Source organism: Chrysemys picta, chromosome 1 (assembly GCF_011386835.1).
Source record: "Chrysemys picta bellii isolate R12L10 chromosome 1, ASM1138683v2, whole genome shotgun sequence".
In the NCBI taxonomy this organism is placed as follows: Eukaryota; Metazoa; Chordata; order Testudines; family Emydidae; genus Chrysemys; species Chrysemys picta.
Genome location: NC_088791.1, coordinates 220802495 through 220819442, shown reverse-complemented (window position 1 = coordinate 220819442; position 16948 = coordinate 220802495). Strand labels below are relative to the sequence as shown.

General features: G+C 42.7%; 3 protein-coding genes across 14 annotated transcripts in view; 2 read left to right on the top strand and 1 right to left on the bottom strand.

The window, feature by feature from the left end:
- RAB9A (RAB9A, member RAS oncogene family) overlaps positions 1 to 3852 on the top strand; it is a 38836-nt gene extending 34984 nt beyond the window's left edge. For 4 of the 5 annotated variants that reach the window (XM_008172066.4, XM_005287840.4, XM_005287842.4 and 1 more), the window contains one exon: positions 2608 to 3852. In XM_008172066.4, coding sequence (XP_008170288.1) covers positions 2642 to 3247 — 606 coding nt within the window. In that variant the 5' untranslated portion in view covers positions 2608 to 2641 and the 3' untranslated portion in view covers positions 3248 to 3852. Of the gene's footprint in view, positions 1 to 995; positions 1152 to 2607 lie in introns of those variants that run through there. The other variant, XM_005287839.4, reaches the window with a different exon arrangement.
- A 3090-nt stretch (positions 3853 to 6942) lies between these two features.
- Positions 6943 to 16680, bottom strand: TRAPPC2 (trafficking protein particle complex subunit 2). Of its 2 annotated transcripts, none has more exons than XM_005287820.5 (5): positions 16543 to 16680; positions 14971 to 15081; positions 12506 to 12650; positions 11463 to 11548; positions 6943 to 8899 (listed from the first exon to the last, which is right to left on the bottom strand). In XM_005287820.5, exons 2-5 carry the CDS (start codon positions 15061 to 15063, stop codon positions 8801 to 8803), a joined length of 423 nt encoding a protein of 140 aa, XP_005287877.1. In that variant the 5' UTR covers positions 15064 to 15081; positions 16543 to 16680; the 3' UTR covers positions 6943 to 8800. The 2 variants fall into 2 exon arrangements, with proteins under 2 accessions (XP_005287877.1, XP_005287876.1); XM_005287819.5 differs by lacking the exon at positions 16543 to 16680 and adding an exon at positions 16033 to 16171.
- Positions 16518 to 16948, top strand: part of OFD1 (OFD1 centriole and centriolar satellite protein) — a 62164-nt gene continuing 61733 nt past the window's right edge. For 5 of the 7 annotated variants that reach the window (XR_010597638.1, XM_065580644.1, XM_008172062.4 and 2 more), the window contains exon 1: positions 16677 to 16807. The gene's annotated coding sequence lies outside the window, so the exon portion shown is untranslated. The other 2 variants (XM_065580640.1, XM_008172060.4) reach the window with 1 other exon arrangement.

The following is a 16948-nucleotide window of genomic DNA, read 5'->3' as shown; positions in this document are numbered from 1 at the left end:
AGGGGATCTGGATGCACAGAGGATTGTTGTGGGGGTTCTGAGTGCAATGGGGTTCTGCGGGGGTCCAGAGGAAGATGGTTGGGGCTCAGTGGGAGGGGTCCAGATGCTGGGGGAGTGGGCCTGGGATCCAGGTGCTGCTGTTTGGGGATTGGTGGGATGGGGATCTGGGTGTGGGTGGCTTGTTGGGGTGGTGCAGGGGGAGTGGGGCTCAGGGGGGTTCTGAGTGCAGGGGGGTTTGGCTTGGCAGGAGGGTCTGGGTATGAGTGGGTCTGGATGCATGGGGGTTGGGCAGATGGGGGAGCAGCTCCCTGTAAAGAGATCCCTCCCCCTGCAGCTAAGGATTGATGAGGGCAGGAAGGCGAGTGGGGAGAGGAGTTTGCAGAGCTTTCTGCAGCTGGGGGAGAAATCTGGGGGTAGGTCTGACCAAGCCCCAGATGCCATGCAGGGGAAGAGGAAGTCCTGTCTTGCCAAGCCAGGACTAGCAGCTGAGTTCAGCACACGGTAGGAGCTACCAGCCAGGTCTTCTCCAGACCTGCCTCCTGCCCCACAGTGATTTACCTCTCTGCCAGCTGCCCTGGGCACCCGAAACATACTGCTGTGGAGGGTTGCATGACCACTCGCCTTTGCTTCCTTGTCAGAAAATAATTTTTTGTGCACATAAATTCAGTCATAAATTCTGCACATGTGCAGTGGTGCAGATTTCCCTGAGGAGTAAACTTCAGTCTCTACACAAAGTGCAAACACTGAGGGTAAAGTATTGAATGAGAATGATCTAAGAAAACTGTTCTGGTGGTTCACATTTTGCTGCAGTTTAAAATAATAAAATAGATATGTTTGGTATTTATATTTCTTGTTTCTACAAGGAAGCTTCCACTGTTCTTGCCAAATTAATGTAAGATAAATGAATTTTGGTGCTAACTGGAATGAGGGACTAAAAGTGGCTAGATAATAATTAAGGCAGGAACTCTCCAAATGCCTGGCTTTACCTCTATCTTCCCCCTCAGGGTTTTCAATGAATGTAAATTGACTTATTGTGTATTATGGTCTTTATCTAGACCAACTTGACACCTGTCTTGCAGACTAACTTTGGTGGTTTTGTAAAGTGGACAGGCTTCCACTATTTCCTGGGAAAAGATGTTCAAAAATATCCAGTAAGTGAAACAAGGAGGAGTTCAAACCCAGTCTCTAGAAGTGACTAATCAGTGTGTTAATTCATACAACTACACAGACTATAGTTTGAAGAAGAAACACTTTATAACCTTGTCAAAGTTCAGAGCAATGGCACCTATATTCTCTCTCTATGGTCCAGTGAGGGCACCCACTCTTAGACTTCTGGCTCCCTAGCCATCATCTCTCTTGAGTGTAGACCTGCATCTCTCTCTCCCTCCTTACAAGGGTATTTCCAGGCTGCACAGCTCCCTATCTAAACTGTGAATTCCTCAGCAAAGGCAGAATGTGTAAGTAGGCCTCTCTTTTTTTTAAGAGATGGTAAACGGTGCAGTTGTCACAGTTAAGTTACCTGTGGCAAGCCCATGCCCACTTCTTATTCTGAAAGTAAAAGCATTACAGAGAAAACATATCAAAACAATAAAAGAACCTAAACGTGCTAAACCTTACTGGAGATCACCCCAAGTCCAACAAGGGCTCAGCCAGGTGAACAGTCCTTCAAGCCCCACATGTGTTCAAGTTCATAACTCCTTTTGCTCAGAACAAGAACACCATGAATCTGAGTTACTTCTTTATGCTGTTTGGCCCTTTTGATCCTGGGAATAGGTAATTTGCAGACAACGGTCCTCTCCCTAGGGCAAGCCTCCTATAAAGATCAGGTCCAAAGGTGGGTGGGTGGGTGGGCATTTGCATTTCCCTCCTCCCAAATATTTCCTAGGGAAGCTACTCAACAGTTTATTCTTACCTTGTTGTTTACAAGAGTCAGTTGAAATTCATAACACTTCCCAAGGTTTACATTAGTCATGTCTCCTAGACAAGTTACATACAGTCCCACAATAACACACATTTGCATTTCTAATATAATGAGCTCCTAAAATATTTTAATTTAATTCAGTAAGGTTTAACTTTATTGAACTAAGTTTGTCCAGGAAATTGCCCCATCTGTCACAAACCCCATTTGAGATTTAAAAAAAAGAACTAGATATGTTCATGGAGGATAGATCCATCAATAGCTATTAGCCAGTATGATCAGGGATGGTATCCCTAACCTGTGTTTGCTAGAAGCTGTGAATGGGTGAAGGGATGGATCATTTGATTATCTGTTCCGTTCATTCCCTCTGGGGCACCTAGCATTGGGCACTGTCGGAAGACAGGATACGGGGCTTGATGGACCTTTGGTCTGACCCAGATTGGCCATTCTTATGTTCTTATCCAGTGGGAAGTGTGCTTTTAGACACTTTTAAAAATTACAAACATATTTAGTCAATTCCTTTTTTTTTTTTTTTTTTGCATGTAAGGTTTAGTGAGCAGTGACTTGGGCTTAATACTTTATGGGTAGTGCATGAGTATGTAAACAATTCAATATTTAACAAAATAATAAGTTGTCTTTATCACAAGGGGAAAATGTTTGTTCTTAACAGGGTCTCTCTTATGTTACAGGACTCAGAAATCAGGAGGATCTATTTCCATAACAATGGCAACAAAATCATCTCTACTTAAAGTAATACTCTTAGGTGATGGTGGAGTCGGGAAGAGTTCACTTATGAACAGATATGTCACTAACAAGTTTGATACACAATTGTTCCACACAATAGGCGTGGAGTTCTTAAATAAAGATTTGGAAGTGGATGGACACTTTGTTACAATGCAGATATGGGACACGGCAGGTCAAGAACGGTTCAGGAGCTTACGGACTCCTTTCTATAGAGGTTCTGACTGTTGCCTTCTAACTTTTAGTGTAGATGACTCTCAAAGCTTCCAAAACTTGGGTAACTGGAAAAAAGAATTCATTTACTATGCAGATGTGAAAGAGCCTGAAAGTTTTCCTTTTGTGATATTGGGTAACAAAATTGACATAAATGAAAGGCAAGTGTCTACAGAAGAAGCCCAGGCCTGGTGCAGGAACAATGGCAACCATCCCTATTTCGAGACTAGTGCAAAAGATGCCACTAATGTTGCAGCAGCCTTTGAGGAAGCCGTTCGAAGAGTTCTTGCTACTGAAGATAGATCAGATCACTTGATTCAGACAGATACAATAAATCTTCACCGGAAGCCCAAACCCAGTTCATCTTGCTGTTGACTGTTAGATTTTTTTTTTTTGCCAATAAAGTTCTGACAAACTTACTCTAAAAATAAGAAAAGGAGTAATAGCTCAAATATAAGTGGGTTCCACTCTAATATTATTAAAATGTAACATTCTGCTGCTTTACTGGGGAGTGGGGGAGGCTTCCATTCAGTGAGTGACTTGTTTCTGAGTTAGTGGCATCTTCTGTTTAGAAAGATGTCAGCTAAAAATGTTCATTTAATATAAATGTGTAATTTGCAAAGTTAACAAATCAAATGATAAATACTTTAAATGTAATTCAGAGAAACTTGAAAGTTCTAGAAGCACTACTTCTGGGTTTTTTTCTGTAATTCAAATGCAAGGAACAAATTTTATATGTATGTGTATATTTTTATGAAATTAGCATTCCATTTTTGGTTCACTAAAACCCATTTCATAACATAATTCTAACTATTAAAGAACTTCAGTCTCCTTACATTCCTTTTGATCTGAGTGGTACTTCATCTGATTTTTTTTTTTTTAATTCTATATAAACCTTTAGATTTTCTGCTATTAAGTACCTAATGTCACTAGAACTACTGTAGATTTTAAGGTAGGAAATAAACCTCCTGCATACTTAATGTCTGTGTGTTTTCCCTTCATCTGCTCTTCTAAAGCCTTGCTGAATTTTGCCAACAGGTTACTTAAAGCAGCATTTGCGCCATAGAACTAATGAGACACATGTCATTGCTAGGAACTTGATGTATGGCTGAAAACTGACTTGTATGCAACTGAAGCATCCCCTCAGTTCACAGAGCTGCTCCTTGTGCAGAAGCAGGGCTTCATCTGCTTAAATAAGCAACAAATAAGTTTTTACTCCTGTTATCCTTGTAGAGCTAATGAATCCTGCTCTTTCTCTTTTAGATCGACATGGGCAATAACAGAACTTCTTCCTTAAATTTCAGTCAGTTACATCCCCAAACACAGGGACATCTGTTCCTGAGAGCATAGCTTGCAGCGTGGAACCTTTTATTACTGGTAACCCTGCTTGACTGCCAAATCCCAGGATAAACTTCCAGTGCTGGGTAGTTACAAAATCATCTATACTAAAAAACGGAACCCACTTGTTATAGATGTTAATTCAATACAGTAGAATAGAATCTCATGCTGTCAGTAAGTCACTTTCTAAAAAGAATTGTACCTTTACATTCCTTACTATTAAATATACGCCTTTTCTTAACTTTCTGGGGCAGTGATGTAGAAGAAATGTTACCATGTAAGTGGCTCTACTTAGGCTGGAAAGTTATCCCAGTGAGAGAGTTGGAGTGACTTATGGGACTTTTCCTGGATCACAGGTTGATGTCCTAGGATTAAAAGGTCTTGGAATGTTCTGTAACAGTCTTATGACAGTGTTGGGGTTCCTATTGCTGCCTCATCTGGCAAAGATGACTCTCTCAGTGGGGAAAGGGATTGCCAGGTTCCTCTGGTGCCACTTTGGCCTGTTCTGAGACTGCTACCTGCTTCTAGGTCTGACTAAAACTGCAAACAGTGAGTGAGATTTAGGCTGAAAAAGTCAGAAGGTTGCTAATCAGAAGAGGAGTGAGGTTTTGGAACAGCCATTCAATAGAAGTAGCAGGGCAAAAAAACCTTAAAACTAGTGAGGTTAATCTTAATAAATTTATAAATGGGATTATATGATAGGGCTGCCTGTAACAGCAGGGGACTGGACTCTGTCCCAGGATGTCCCTTCAAGCCCTATGTTGTTACCTCTTTTGTGATGGGTGAGGGGAAACTGCTTTGAGAAACATGAAGGTACAATGCTGGCAATGGTAAAGGCCACATGTATGGGCACTGATTGTGTTGAGGTTTACTAATCTGCTTCCACTCATGTTTTGCTTGTGATGGATCTCTGAAAAAGGATCCTCTCCCAATGGCAGGGGAAATGGGTCCCTGGACCCTGATCAATGCTGGCAAGAACAAATAACTCAGTGAAGGTGAGTAGGAGTATTTTGTCAAATGCTGATGTCGTAGCACCGTGTGACCTCCGTGCAAAGGGAACTGGTGCTGACAGTGGTCTTGATGTGGATGAGGTATTAGGTGGGACATCAGTATGTAGCTCAGGACAGTGATGGGTTCAATCCTCTGCACTGCTGCTTGTAAGGCAGATGGCATTGTTGGCACTGCCCAGTCCTTCCTTATGCAAGCTTGACCACTAGCATAGCATGCCCTTGAAGCAATAGGCTTGTAGGTTTTTTTGTGGAGGATTTATTTTGGACTCTCCTTGTGAGAAGCCCAAGTGATTTTTAGAGCTGCACTTCTGCTCCATCTGGTCTAGCCTCAATATGATGAATTTCAGAGTTGGGGGCAGGAGCTCCAGGTCTGTCAGTACCAGGGTCAATGAAAAGGTTACTGCTATTTTTGTTTTCACTATCCTTTTTTATGCCTTTCCTCTTGCCAGAGTGGTGTGGATTGTCTGCTTGAGAGGCTCTAACAAAGGATGACCTTTTTTTGGCTCCTGTTCAGCAGTTACTGCTTCCTCAGGAACAGAGCAATCCTCAGACTGTGCTAATTGATGCAGTTTGAGATAAGTGTCCCTGGAATTCTGTATTCTTGAGGAAAAGGAATGACCAATCATCTGTTTGGGAAGGGGCTTTCCCTCAGTCAGATCAGGCAGTGACCATGGCCATTTGTGAGCAGGATGGACAGGGTCTGAAACTGGACAGCATGGTCTGCCATGAGGCATGGTGTCTGGTGCAAGATATGTGATCCTGAAGTACAAGGGAGTTGTTGAACTAGTTTAGTTTCTGACAGTCTAATTTGACTGTCGGTTTTAATGACAATCTTCAAACAGATCATTGAAAAACAAAGGTTAGCAAACACTAGCAGGTCCGATGCCTCTGGGTTCCACTTCACTGCCATGGATGGTCAGAGAAAAGTGGAGGAGGAAGGCAGGCACTCTATCTTTCATGCCTTTGTGTGGAAGCATGAAGTGGTACAGGACACGTGACCACACCTGACACTACTATTCAATGGATTCCATCCAGTTTTAAGCCCATGAGCACCTCGTGTGATACATGCTGACAGATTTGAACTATGCACTTTTGTTAACATTCAAAGATGTACTCAGTAAGTATGTTAATGCACTAAAACAGTGGTTCTCAAACTTTTGTACTGGTGACCCCTTTCACATAGCAAGCCTATGAGTGCGACCCTCCCTTATAAATTAAAAACACCTTTTTATATATTTAACACCATTGTAAATGCTGGAGGAAAAGCAGGGTGTGGGGTGGAGGCTGACAGCTTGTGCCCCCCCCCCCCCCATGTAATAACCTTGTGACCCTCTGAGGGGGGGGGAAGAAGAGGAGAGAAAACAGCTTATCCACTGGGGGAGGAGAAGGATCAAGGGGTAAAATAGTGTGTCCACTGCTGCTTCTGCCAGGAAGGGAAAGCAATGCAGACCCCACTGCCTCAGGCTGGCAGCCTAGTTGTGCCTATCTTGATGCAATACAGGCACAGTAGTGTATTTACTTTTTTTTTTTTTTTTTTTTTTGCTCTGCTGCTGCCTGATTGGTTACTTCTGGTTTCACATGGTGTCCAGTAGCCTGGTGAGTCTGTAAATCTGGTGTTTGTATCTTTGAGGTTTTACTGTATACCACAAGAAAAATCCTATAGCCACATACATGCATTCTCAGCAAACAAAGGAATGCTTTGGGCCGAGAAGGCCTCATTCAAACACTGTCAAGGTATTTTTATTTTTTAACAAAGCACTGGGAAATTTTAAATCTGAAACAATACATATACAAACTAGCAGTACTGTGGCTGTACACTAAAATACTATGACAAATTGAATTTGTCAGCTCATACAGTTGATCACTTCCCCATCTGTGCTGTACAGAAGTTAAAGTGAAATAATTGCCATTGGAACTTTAGATTCTGGAGTGAAAAGAATAGGTTCAACAAACCAACAGCTTATCTTAGTTATAAAGTCCTGTTAAACAATCTGCTAAGAAGTTTGATTTTTCATGTGAAATATTTGAAAAACTGTCTCCCACTATCAAAACAAGACCAGTTGTTTTCCACTTATACTGATTTTTTTCAAAAGTTTAAGATTAAATTGTCTTCAGAATCTTTACCTGTTGGTTTCAGATTTTACCTTTTACATCTACTGTGATACAGCAGCCTGTCAAAACCACAGAGCTTTATTATACAAATCTATAAGCACCAATGGAGCAAGGATATCCTCATGGGGGAAAAAAAAACATCTTTTATCACATCATAAAATGATCTCCTTTCAACTCATTTGTAGTATATGTGCAGTTGGAGTGTTCACACCATGCAATGTCATAATTGTATTTGAAAGAAATAGCAGGACCTCTTGATATCATCTTCCATTTTTCCTGGGACAGTTTAGAAATAAGCAGCTCTTAAAATGAGGCTTGGATAAATATGTGCAAAATAATGGACATGTACTGTAAACTGAACCAAAGTATCTTAGCATTATTTAGCTGTGTATCTGCTTTCTGTATTATGCTATTCATTTTAAAGTTATACAATATTTTGGAATGACAGTATAAAAAGATACCTGCTTGCAAAAGTTACTCTATTTTGTAGTGCTGAATAGTAAACAGAATGGTCCAAACTCTGCCTTGCACCCTAGACAACCTCAAAAAATAGTTCAAGTTCCCTATTCAGGAGGGCGCTTCAACACTCAACTTCTATTTACTTCAATAGAACTTAGATATATGATTAAGCACTGTCCTGAAAAGAAACAGCTTAAGTTAGGGAAGAATGTCTGTAAATCTTTTGATATATTTTCTTTATTCCTTCATTGGCCCAATGTGCAGGTATAGGTTCCTTGCATCAACCATGCAGTACATTGTTCAGCAGTTTTGATCTTATTAAAAAAAAGCAGATTGAGAGTTGCTGACTTACTGGAAAATAGTATTGCAAGGTCTTAAGTACTAGCCCCAGATGTTTCTTTAACCACAGCATTCTGGGATGCAGCTCTGTGGCTCACATGACAGGGGGAGGGGGGAATTAGTCTGGTATTGTGCTGTGCAAGAGTTTCCTATTTAAGGACTGTGACAAACAGCAAGCTTTAATCTTCCTAAGTTAACCAATATTTCTCCCTTTAGATCTAACAATTAAGAACTTCCCTCTTTGTGCTAAGTCATATAATTGTGAAATATACCCCCCACCCCCACAAGCTTTTTTGCATTTAGATCGGATTTCTTTCCAACAGGCTACATAAACAGAAGAGATCTGCTTTTCATCTCTGAAGTGATAAGGCAACCATGATATACTGATGCCTCTAACTTTGGAATACAGCAATTGATTTACTACCACTGTTTATACTGACTTGTTTGTTTAAACAAGTTAACACATGGCACCTGGAAGGATTTTTATAGTATTTCTCATAACCCCAAAAGCTCAACTGGTTTTTAGTTGTCACTGGAAAAAAATTATGGGGCATCTGATTTGTCTTAAGTCTTCAAAAAGATGTCAAACATGCTGAAAACTTACCAGGTTATTTAAGTTAATTACAGTTCAGATATTCATGAAGGTACAATAAAGTCTATTTAAAAGTATTCAGCTTAAAAGATGTTTTTTCCCAAGAAATTGCACTTTTCTGTCAAATGCACTCGATCGAACAGGAGAATTGGGTTCATAGAATGGATTCATTGCAAACTGAGGAAAAAGGAGAGAGACTCATCAATAAACAGAATGTTTTGAACTACAAAAACAAATAATTAGTATTTTTCAGCTCTTGGAAAACAAATTACTAAAAGCTCTGCATTGAACCTTAGCACCCGTTTTTAAGCAGAAATCCCTAGTGATATTACGGGAGATTTCTGTTTAAACTGGCGTTGCTCTGAGGCTCAGGTGCCTTTCTTCCCCTCGGTGTACCATGGCAGCTGCTGGAACCATTTTAATAAGATATGGTATTATTTGTTTAAATAAAGACAGTTATCAGACCACAAATATTAGTTCTTTCTCCATACCTTAATACTAATTTAACCAAGCTGAGAGGCAAAAATCTAAGATGCTGTAATTTACATCTGATGCCTCCCACCCCTATGTGTATATTATAAGAGTTTAGACAAACTGGGGTGCAATCCAGCCCAGTGAGGGGCTGTGAACACCTGCCCCACAACTGTGGGTGCCTCACAATACCTTCTATGGTAGCTCCCAAGCTGGGCCGCTCACAAACAACATGCAGGTCACACCCTGAGTGTCTGTGTATAGCTACAGCCTTAGTCCAGCAACTCTGACCCCAGCAGCCTGCCAAGAACACTCCAGTAACACACTGGCTGCCAGCAGCCTCAGTTACTACCTGCAGGGTGACTGACCCCCAACACACACCCAGTCCTGAATTTTCCCCCAAAATGTGTGTTCTGAACTGTCCAGCCCTCTTCAGGGCAGTTCAGATATTAGAGGCCTCTTGCCCTTGTAAGGGGGTCAATATGCAACTGTTTGCTACTTTAACTGGAGTTACTTAAACAGTTCAGTTTAAACACTGGATTAGTTTTGATTAAAAATAAAAAGTTAAAATGTATCTCTTTAAGTGAGTAGAAATATAAGATATTAAAGTCACAAATGGTTACAAGAAAAATAAAGATAAAATGATTCCTAGTACCTAAATTTAACAGAGTAGACTTGGCTCAAGGTAAAATCCTTACCGCATGCTCCCAGTAATATCGCTCACTAAAATCCCACGCCAGGATCCTCCCCCTGCCTAGGATAACCAGGTGTCTGGTTATCGACTGGAAAGTCCGGTCAAAAAGGGGATCTGGCAGTGTGTGGTCAGATGTACTGATGAGACACAAAGTCCAGTTACTGCAGGTAGGAGGGAAGTGACAGCCTGTTGCCTGGTCCTGAAGCGGCAGCAACACACATGCACCTTGGGCAGCCCCACTGAGGAGCATGGTTTGCAGGGCTGCAGCAGAGGACAGAGTGTGGGGGCCCATGGTGAGGGGGGTAAGGCTGCCAGCAGGTACAGAATGAATGTGAGCTGCCCCGCCACCAGTGCTTCCCCCGGCTACGTTCTCAGGCAGCTCTGGGGCAGGGAGGACTTGAATGGGCAGGGAAGAGCACTACTGGGCAGGCGAGGCAGAGGCTGCCCTACCGGAGGGCGATGTCCTAGCTCGCCAGTGGGGCTGCCTGGCTGCAGAGCTCTTCTGATCTGCACTTCCAAGTTGCCTGTTGAAGCTGGGGTTTGCAAGTCCCATGGGGCTGTTCATACTGGAGTTGAGGGCAACGAGCGAAGGGCAGAGAGGGGGAGCAGGAAGGGGGCCTCCAGGAAAGAGGCAGAGCAGGATTGGAGCCTCAGGGGGATCCAGTTTTCAGCCCTTAGAAAGTTGGCCACCCTACCCCCACCCAAAGTTAAAGTGCCACTTCCTTTCTCATCTTAAGTGAAAAAGTATGTGCAAAAGAGAGAGAGAGATCAGGGGGATGTTTTTCCCCCACATTTTTGTAGTCTAGTCCCCCTTTGTTAAAAGAGTCTCTACAGTTTGCTTGCTAACATGCAGATTGATCTGTTCCTGCCCCTCTTCATTGCCAATGAATGGCCACCTGACAAGTGGCTGCTCATCAACTTTGATGAAACCTGGGTAGAGGGTGTCAGCTTTTCCTTTGAGGAACAAATTTACTCTCTCCCCAGACTTGTCTAGTAAACACACAGAGCCATAATTTCATCTTATGTTCATAACTCTTAATACACATTGTGTACATACATTTTATTATATTATTGACCAATGAGTTATTAGTTTTAAAATGATACCTCACAAGGCATATTTTGTACAAAGATTATTACAACAGCATGTAAGGGGTGAATACAGGATATATTCAGTCACACAAACTCCCTTAGACTTTCAACCTCTAATGTATCATCACTAAATTTACCCACAGGAGTTGAGAAGATGCAATTTACACCATTTTAGGCTCACCCCTAAATTTGGCTCTTAGTGATAATACCTTCACTCAGAAATGAAGGCCTCCCCATGGCCAGAACTGCTTATAATGCTGTGTGAATTAAACCTGCTAAGATCAAATCTAATAGACACAGTGTTAACTGCTCTGGCTACAGGGCTTGGTCTAGATAGGGCTTCCAGTGTGATTAACTCTAGTACAGCTGCACCTGTGGCAATGGTGGGAAATTTTGGAAAGTTTCCCTAATGTAGACATTGCTTAAGTGTGTATGGTAGAACACACTGTAAAATTTTACACAAAATTATAAGAAGATAATTCTTACCTTTATATACAAGTCATAGACATCACTAAAGAAGTTTTTAATTCCATCTTCTTGTCTTACATCATGAAGCATAATAAATCTCATATGTGGAACAATTAAGGAAGCAATTTTCCTTCCAAAAATTTAAGATTAACTATTAGTGACTCTCTGCTCTTCCTTCCCTCTAAGGAGTTTTATAACCAACACTAAATTTGCAAAACTAATGAAAAATCTGACATGGTATTTGATTGAGGCAAGCACTCACAGCTCAATGCAGCAAATGCTTACACCTGAATTTTATATATGCAAGACAGTGTTCTTTGGAAGCTAGAATTTAAAGAGGGATCTCCAGGCACATTAACTGTAGGAAGCATTAAATTTCAATCTATTAATTAAACTTCCCATGCTTTTGGGAGCAAGAAGTGTTACTCCCTCATTCAAGTCTTTATTTTGTAAAGAATATCCAGATTTTGAAGAGAATTTAAAAATAAATAAATACAAAGTAATGTTTCCATGTACCTGAAATTAGAACAGATTGTCAAACAAATACAATCACTATATTTACAACATACGTGGCAATTAACACCTGGTTTCTAATATTCAAATCAAGTCTGTATATCTAAATGACCTGAAAAAACTATCCATTTTTACTGGATGTGTAGAGACCATCACCAACAGGCATGTATAGTTATATCCAAGCCTCTTATTTGCAGCTTTCAAAAAGGGGTTGGAATTAGAGAAAACTGTATGGGCAGGAACAGACCTCTCTATTGTTCCTCTCCTGGTGTTAGCTTTATAAAACTTATTTCTCTGCTCAGGGCAATCCACCTTAGGGCATTTCTTCTGCCCTCCCCATCCCCTCACCAGATTAAGATCCATTGCTGTCCCTCCCACTTAGTCCCATCTTTTTAGAAGTGATCTGCCTCTGACAAACTTCATCCAGATGTTGGGTACTATCTCTAACCTACCTTCCAGTAAAAACAGCAGAATTAGTTCTGCTCTAGAATTGCTTCATTTAACTTATCACTTGCTGGCAAAAGTGAATAAATACAGAGAAAGGATATGTCCTGCAGTGACAAAAGCAGAAACAAACCATTCATTAAATTTGTCCACTGTCTTCAGGTACATGTTGTTAGACAGCCACATGTTCTCGTCTACTAGGTCAAGAGCAGCATGAGCTATGAACTGGTTGAGATGACGATGATCATCCTGATATCGTGGAAAACAGAAGGAGCCATTTCATACAAGTAAAACCTAAATAAGAATAATCTACCAGCTGCTGTAATAGCTGTACTTTTTCTTACAGTTTGTACCCTCAACCTTTCTTCTGCAACATATAACATGGTCTTTAATGAAATACAAATACAATAAGATATATTCCCAATACGTTGGTGTCAGAAGTGAAAGACAACAGGGCATCAGAAAACAGAGAAGAACTAGGGTTTTGTTTTTAATACAGTCCATTTTACTGAAAGTATTGTGCAATAGATCCTAGGATTAGATATCACAGGTGTAAATAAGTGCGACTCCCTCTATGATAAATAGGAATGGCATTCACTTAATGCCACAGCTGAATTCGTCCCCAACAGTGCAGTGACTATGTAAGTAAATGCAATTATGTGCTTAGCAGTTCACTCATCCTAGAATATTAAAAAATGGTTTACTGAAAAGAAGAGCTGGCCAAGACCATTCCCTATGTGTCCAACAGTTTAGAAACTGTGGCTGTCTTTCCAGCATACCCTATAGTGAGGGAATACTGCTCACATGCTGCTCTCGCACCCACAGGTCTGCTCCATTCTTGGTGGTTTTCTCCATTTTCTGATCTGCTCAAGTATTAAAGGAAGAATAAAATTTGGAAGGGAAATAGATTCATTGGAAGCAAAGAGTATCATCCTTCCTTCCTTACCAGCCAGTGGGAGGAGGAAAGGGGAAAAAACCAGAAGGGAGAAAGTGCCCTACTTTACAACACAGACTATGGCCAATATATGGGGCTTATCTCTTGTTTTTTGAAAGTGTGCCGTGGAACCTTTAGCAACCACTAGAGACAGGCAGTAGGGTCCTTGGCTTAATGTCTTATCTGCAGGTCTGCACTTAACAGCAGTCCACCTATCTACAACTATACTTACTTGTCATTACTGAGGCCTTGGCTACACTTACCCGGTAGTTCGGCGGCGAGCGATCGAACTTCTGGGTTCGACTTATTGCGTCTAGTCTGGACGCGATAAGTCAAACCCGGAAGTGCTCGCCGTCGACTGCGGTACTCCAGCTCGGCGAGAGGAGTACCGCGGAGTCGATGGGGGAGCCTGCCTGCCGAGTGTGGACCAAGGTAAGTTCGAACTAAGGTACTTCGAACTTCAGCTACGTTATTCACGTAGCTGAAGTTCCGTACCTTAGTTCGAATTAGGGGGTTAGTGTAGACCTGGCCTGAGTAACAGACAAATTCAAGGAATTTACAAAGCCAAATTCTGTGCTGATTTACAATACACTCCATGCAAACCATTTAGCTCAATGAGATTTTACAGGCTGCAAGTCTGTGCAGAATTTGTTGGTCTATGCAAAGTGTTGTTATCCAGAAGCAGAGGCTATTTGCCAAAAGGTACCAATATCATTGGCTCTCTCTAATTTAGTGCAATTATATTCTCAAGAAGTTTATAACTTATTATTAAAATGTGACCCGAGATTATGCTTGCCTGCTTCAAACCATTTTAATTTTAGAGTGCAAAAAATGAAGTTTACTCAATTGTTAGATGCATTTCAGCATGACTATACATCTAAAAAGCTCTGTTTAAGGATATATTGAAGATACTAATCAATAATGCAAATTAAACTCATTATTAAAACCCCCTTTTCATTTCAGCTCTGTACTCTATGCTTTTTTTTTTTCCTTTATGCACCCATCATCATGGTATGTGTGTTCTATCCTCATTGGAGCCATTATATTATACATTTTCTAACCTGTATTTATTTATAAAGCTACTCAATCAGGTCAATTAACACATACTTTGGAAACCTTAGTCAGACCGTACCCAGTTTAAAAAAAAATAACCAGGATTATCATTCAAATAGAAACTAAAGCCAGTGGTATTAACTTTGTGCTGTAATATTAATATTTAAAAGTCAAAAAAATATTAGAGTACAACTCTAAACTTAATCCTCGGCACTATCCTCTAGAACAGTGAGTGACATCACATAGCTGCACTATGGAGGTGGTGAAATAAATCAAGGATAGCATGTAACATACGTCAAGCAGCAACTATTAGTAGTACATACTCGATTCAAAACAGAATCTCTGAAGAAACAGAAATGTATGCGTTCTGGAGAGACAGAATGGTCTGCTGTTTAATGCATAGAAAGAGTCAGGAGCTATGGGTTCTATCTCCTGCTCTGCCAAAAGTTTTCTGTACACGCAGTAACAATACTAGTTACCTCAAAGGGTTGTGGTGAGACTATAGTAAATTCATGTTTGTAATGAATGTTCAACAAATAGAAACAGCTATAGATATACAAAGTATTATCAAAAGCCACAAACCTTGGACTCCACTTTTCCAGAAGGTAGAAATTCCATTTCAAATACTGGATTATCATGATGACCAACTATTACAAAGTAGAAACTTCCAGACATGGTCTTTAAAATAATGTCCTTTCCAAGAAAGAAAAGACATGCTTTACAAATGCTTCCAGACACATGAAATGTAAATGCATTCAGAAAAGTCCTAAAAAAGAGTCAGCTAATACAAAATTATATTGTATATTAAGAAGAAACCATGTCAAATAGTTTAGGTAAACAAGATTTTGTAAGAGTTTTACAAACTTAAGACATTTGTATATATTTAAACATTCCATTGCAATCTAATTCTTAGAAAATTTTGCTAGCATACCACATCCTGAAGGTGTAGTTGGCTAGTAACGACAACCAAAAGTGAAAGTAAATATGGACCTGCTCTTGCAGTGACTAATGATTTGCTTCGTTTTAGTGTAATAGTTCCACTAACTTCTATCCAATAACAGTATATTAAGTTAAGCACTCAGTGAGTTGTTACAAAATTGGGGCCTAATCTATCTTTTGTCCAAAAGTGTGAAATTCTAGTATGGTAATAAACAAGACAATAGCGCAGGGGTAGCCAACCTGAGCCTGAGAAGGAGCCAGAATTTAATCAATGAGCCACAGTAATACGTCACAGCCCCCCACGAGCTCCCTCACCCTGCTCCCAGTGCCTCCCACCCACCGGCAGCCCTGCAGATCAGCACCTCCCCATCCCTCCTGATAAGCGGTTTTCTGGCATGCAGGAGGCTCTGGGAAGAAGTCAGGGCCTGGCAGGCTGAGGGAAGAGGGTGGGTAGGAATTGGGGGCAGGGCCTGTGCCCAAGCCAGGGGTTGGGCAGTGAGCCCCCCCAGCCAATTGGAAAGTTGGTGCTGTAGCTCCAGTCCCGGCACTGGTGCCCATACAAGGAACCGCATATTAACTTCTGAAGCGCCGCATGTGGCTCCGGAGCCATAGGTTGGCCACCCCTGCAATAGTGCAAAGCAAAAGGGGCACTGTGTGCTTGAAATCTTTTCCAGTTTCAGAGGTGGAAGTTGCTTCGTACTCTACCTTCCCCGCCCATGCCAATTTCCATCCAGCCACGTGTGCCTGTTCCTTTGAAGGCTCTGCTCTCCGCGAAAGCTGCAGGAAAGACTCACACTCCCGGGCCGGGGGGGAGGATTACCGAGCACCTGACACCCACCCGGGGAACGGAGGCAGAGAGGGTGGTTCGCATGCAGGCAGGTGGGGCGGAGCGGGGCCGGACGGGACCGGCTGATCGCTCTAACCCTCCACTTTCGCGGCCCCTCCCCTGCCTCGCGGGGGTTAATTCACGGCCGGTGACAGACACGGGCGAGGGAGGCCCAGTGCAGCAGCCAGCCGCTGCCCCCTGCCGCGGGGAAATGGGGGGCAGGGATCGTGGCGCTGGTCACCGGTACCGCGCGCGGGGGAGGGGGGCAGATTCGACCCCCGCCCCAGGATTGTGACACTTCCACCGCAGCTCCTGGCAGGGGGAGGGGCACAGAGCAGGCCTCAGTCCGCCCAGACGCTCGAGGGAGCAGGGACCCCCCGGCCGCTCACCCGCTTGTCCAGACGCCGCTGCACCAAGCTGTCCCCGCGGAGTCCCCAAACATCCGGCGCGGGCTGATGGCGTCACCACTGATCACCGCACTCTGAAGGGCCCAGCCGCTCTCAGGTATCGCGAGAGCGATCGATCACAGTCGGTTCTCGCGAGGGTTCCGTCAAGGGGGCGGCGGTTGGTAACGGCCGGGCCGGGCTGAGCCGCAAAGCGGCGATTAGCCCAGTTTGGAGGCAGGTGCCGTTGCCGGCGCCGCGGCTCAGCGAGGTGACTTGCGCAGTCGCGCTCACTCCCGGCCGCCAGCCCCTCCCTCACTGGGGCGCCCCCTGCCGGGACTGGCGGGGCCGAGGCTCCTTAGTTGAAGTATCGGGTGCGGGGCCCCGAAATCACCGGGGGCGGCCCTGCCCG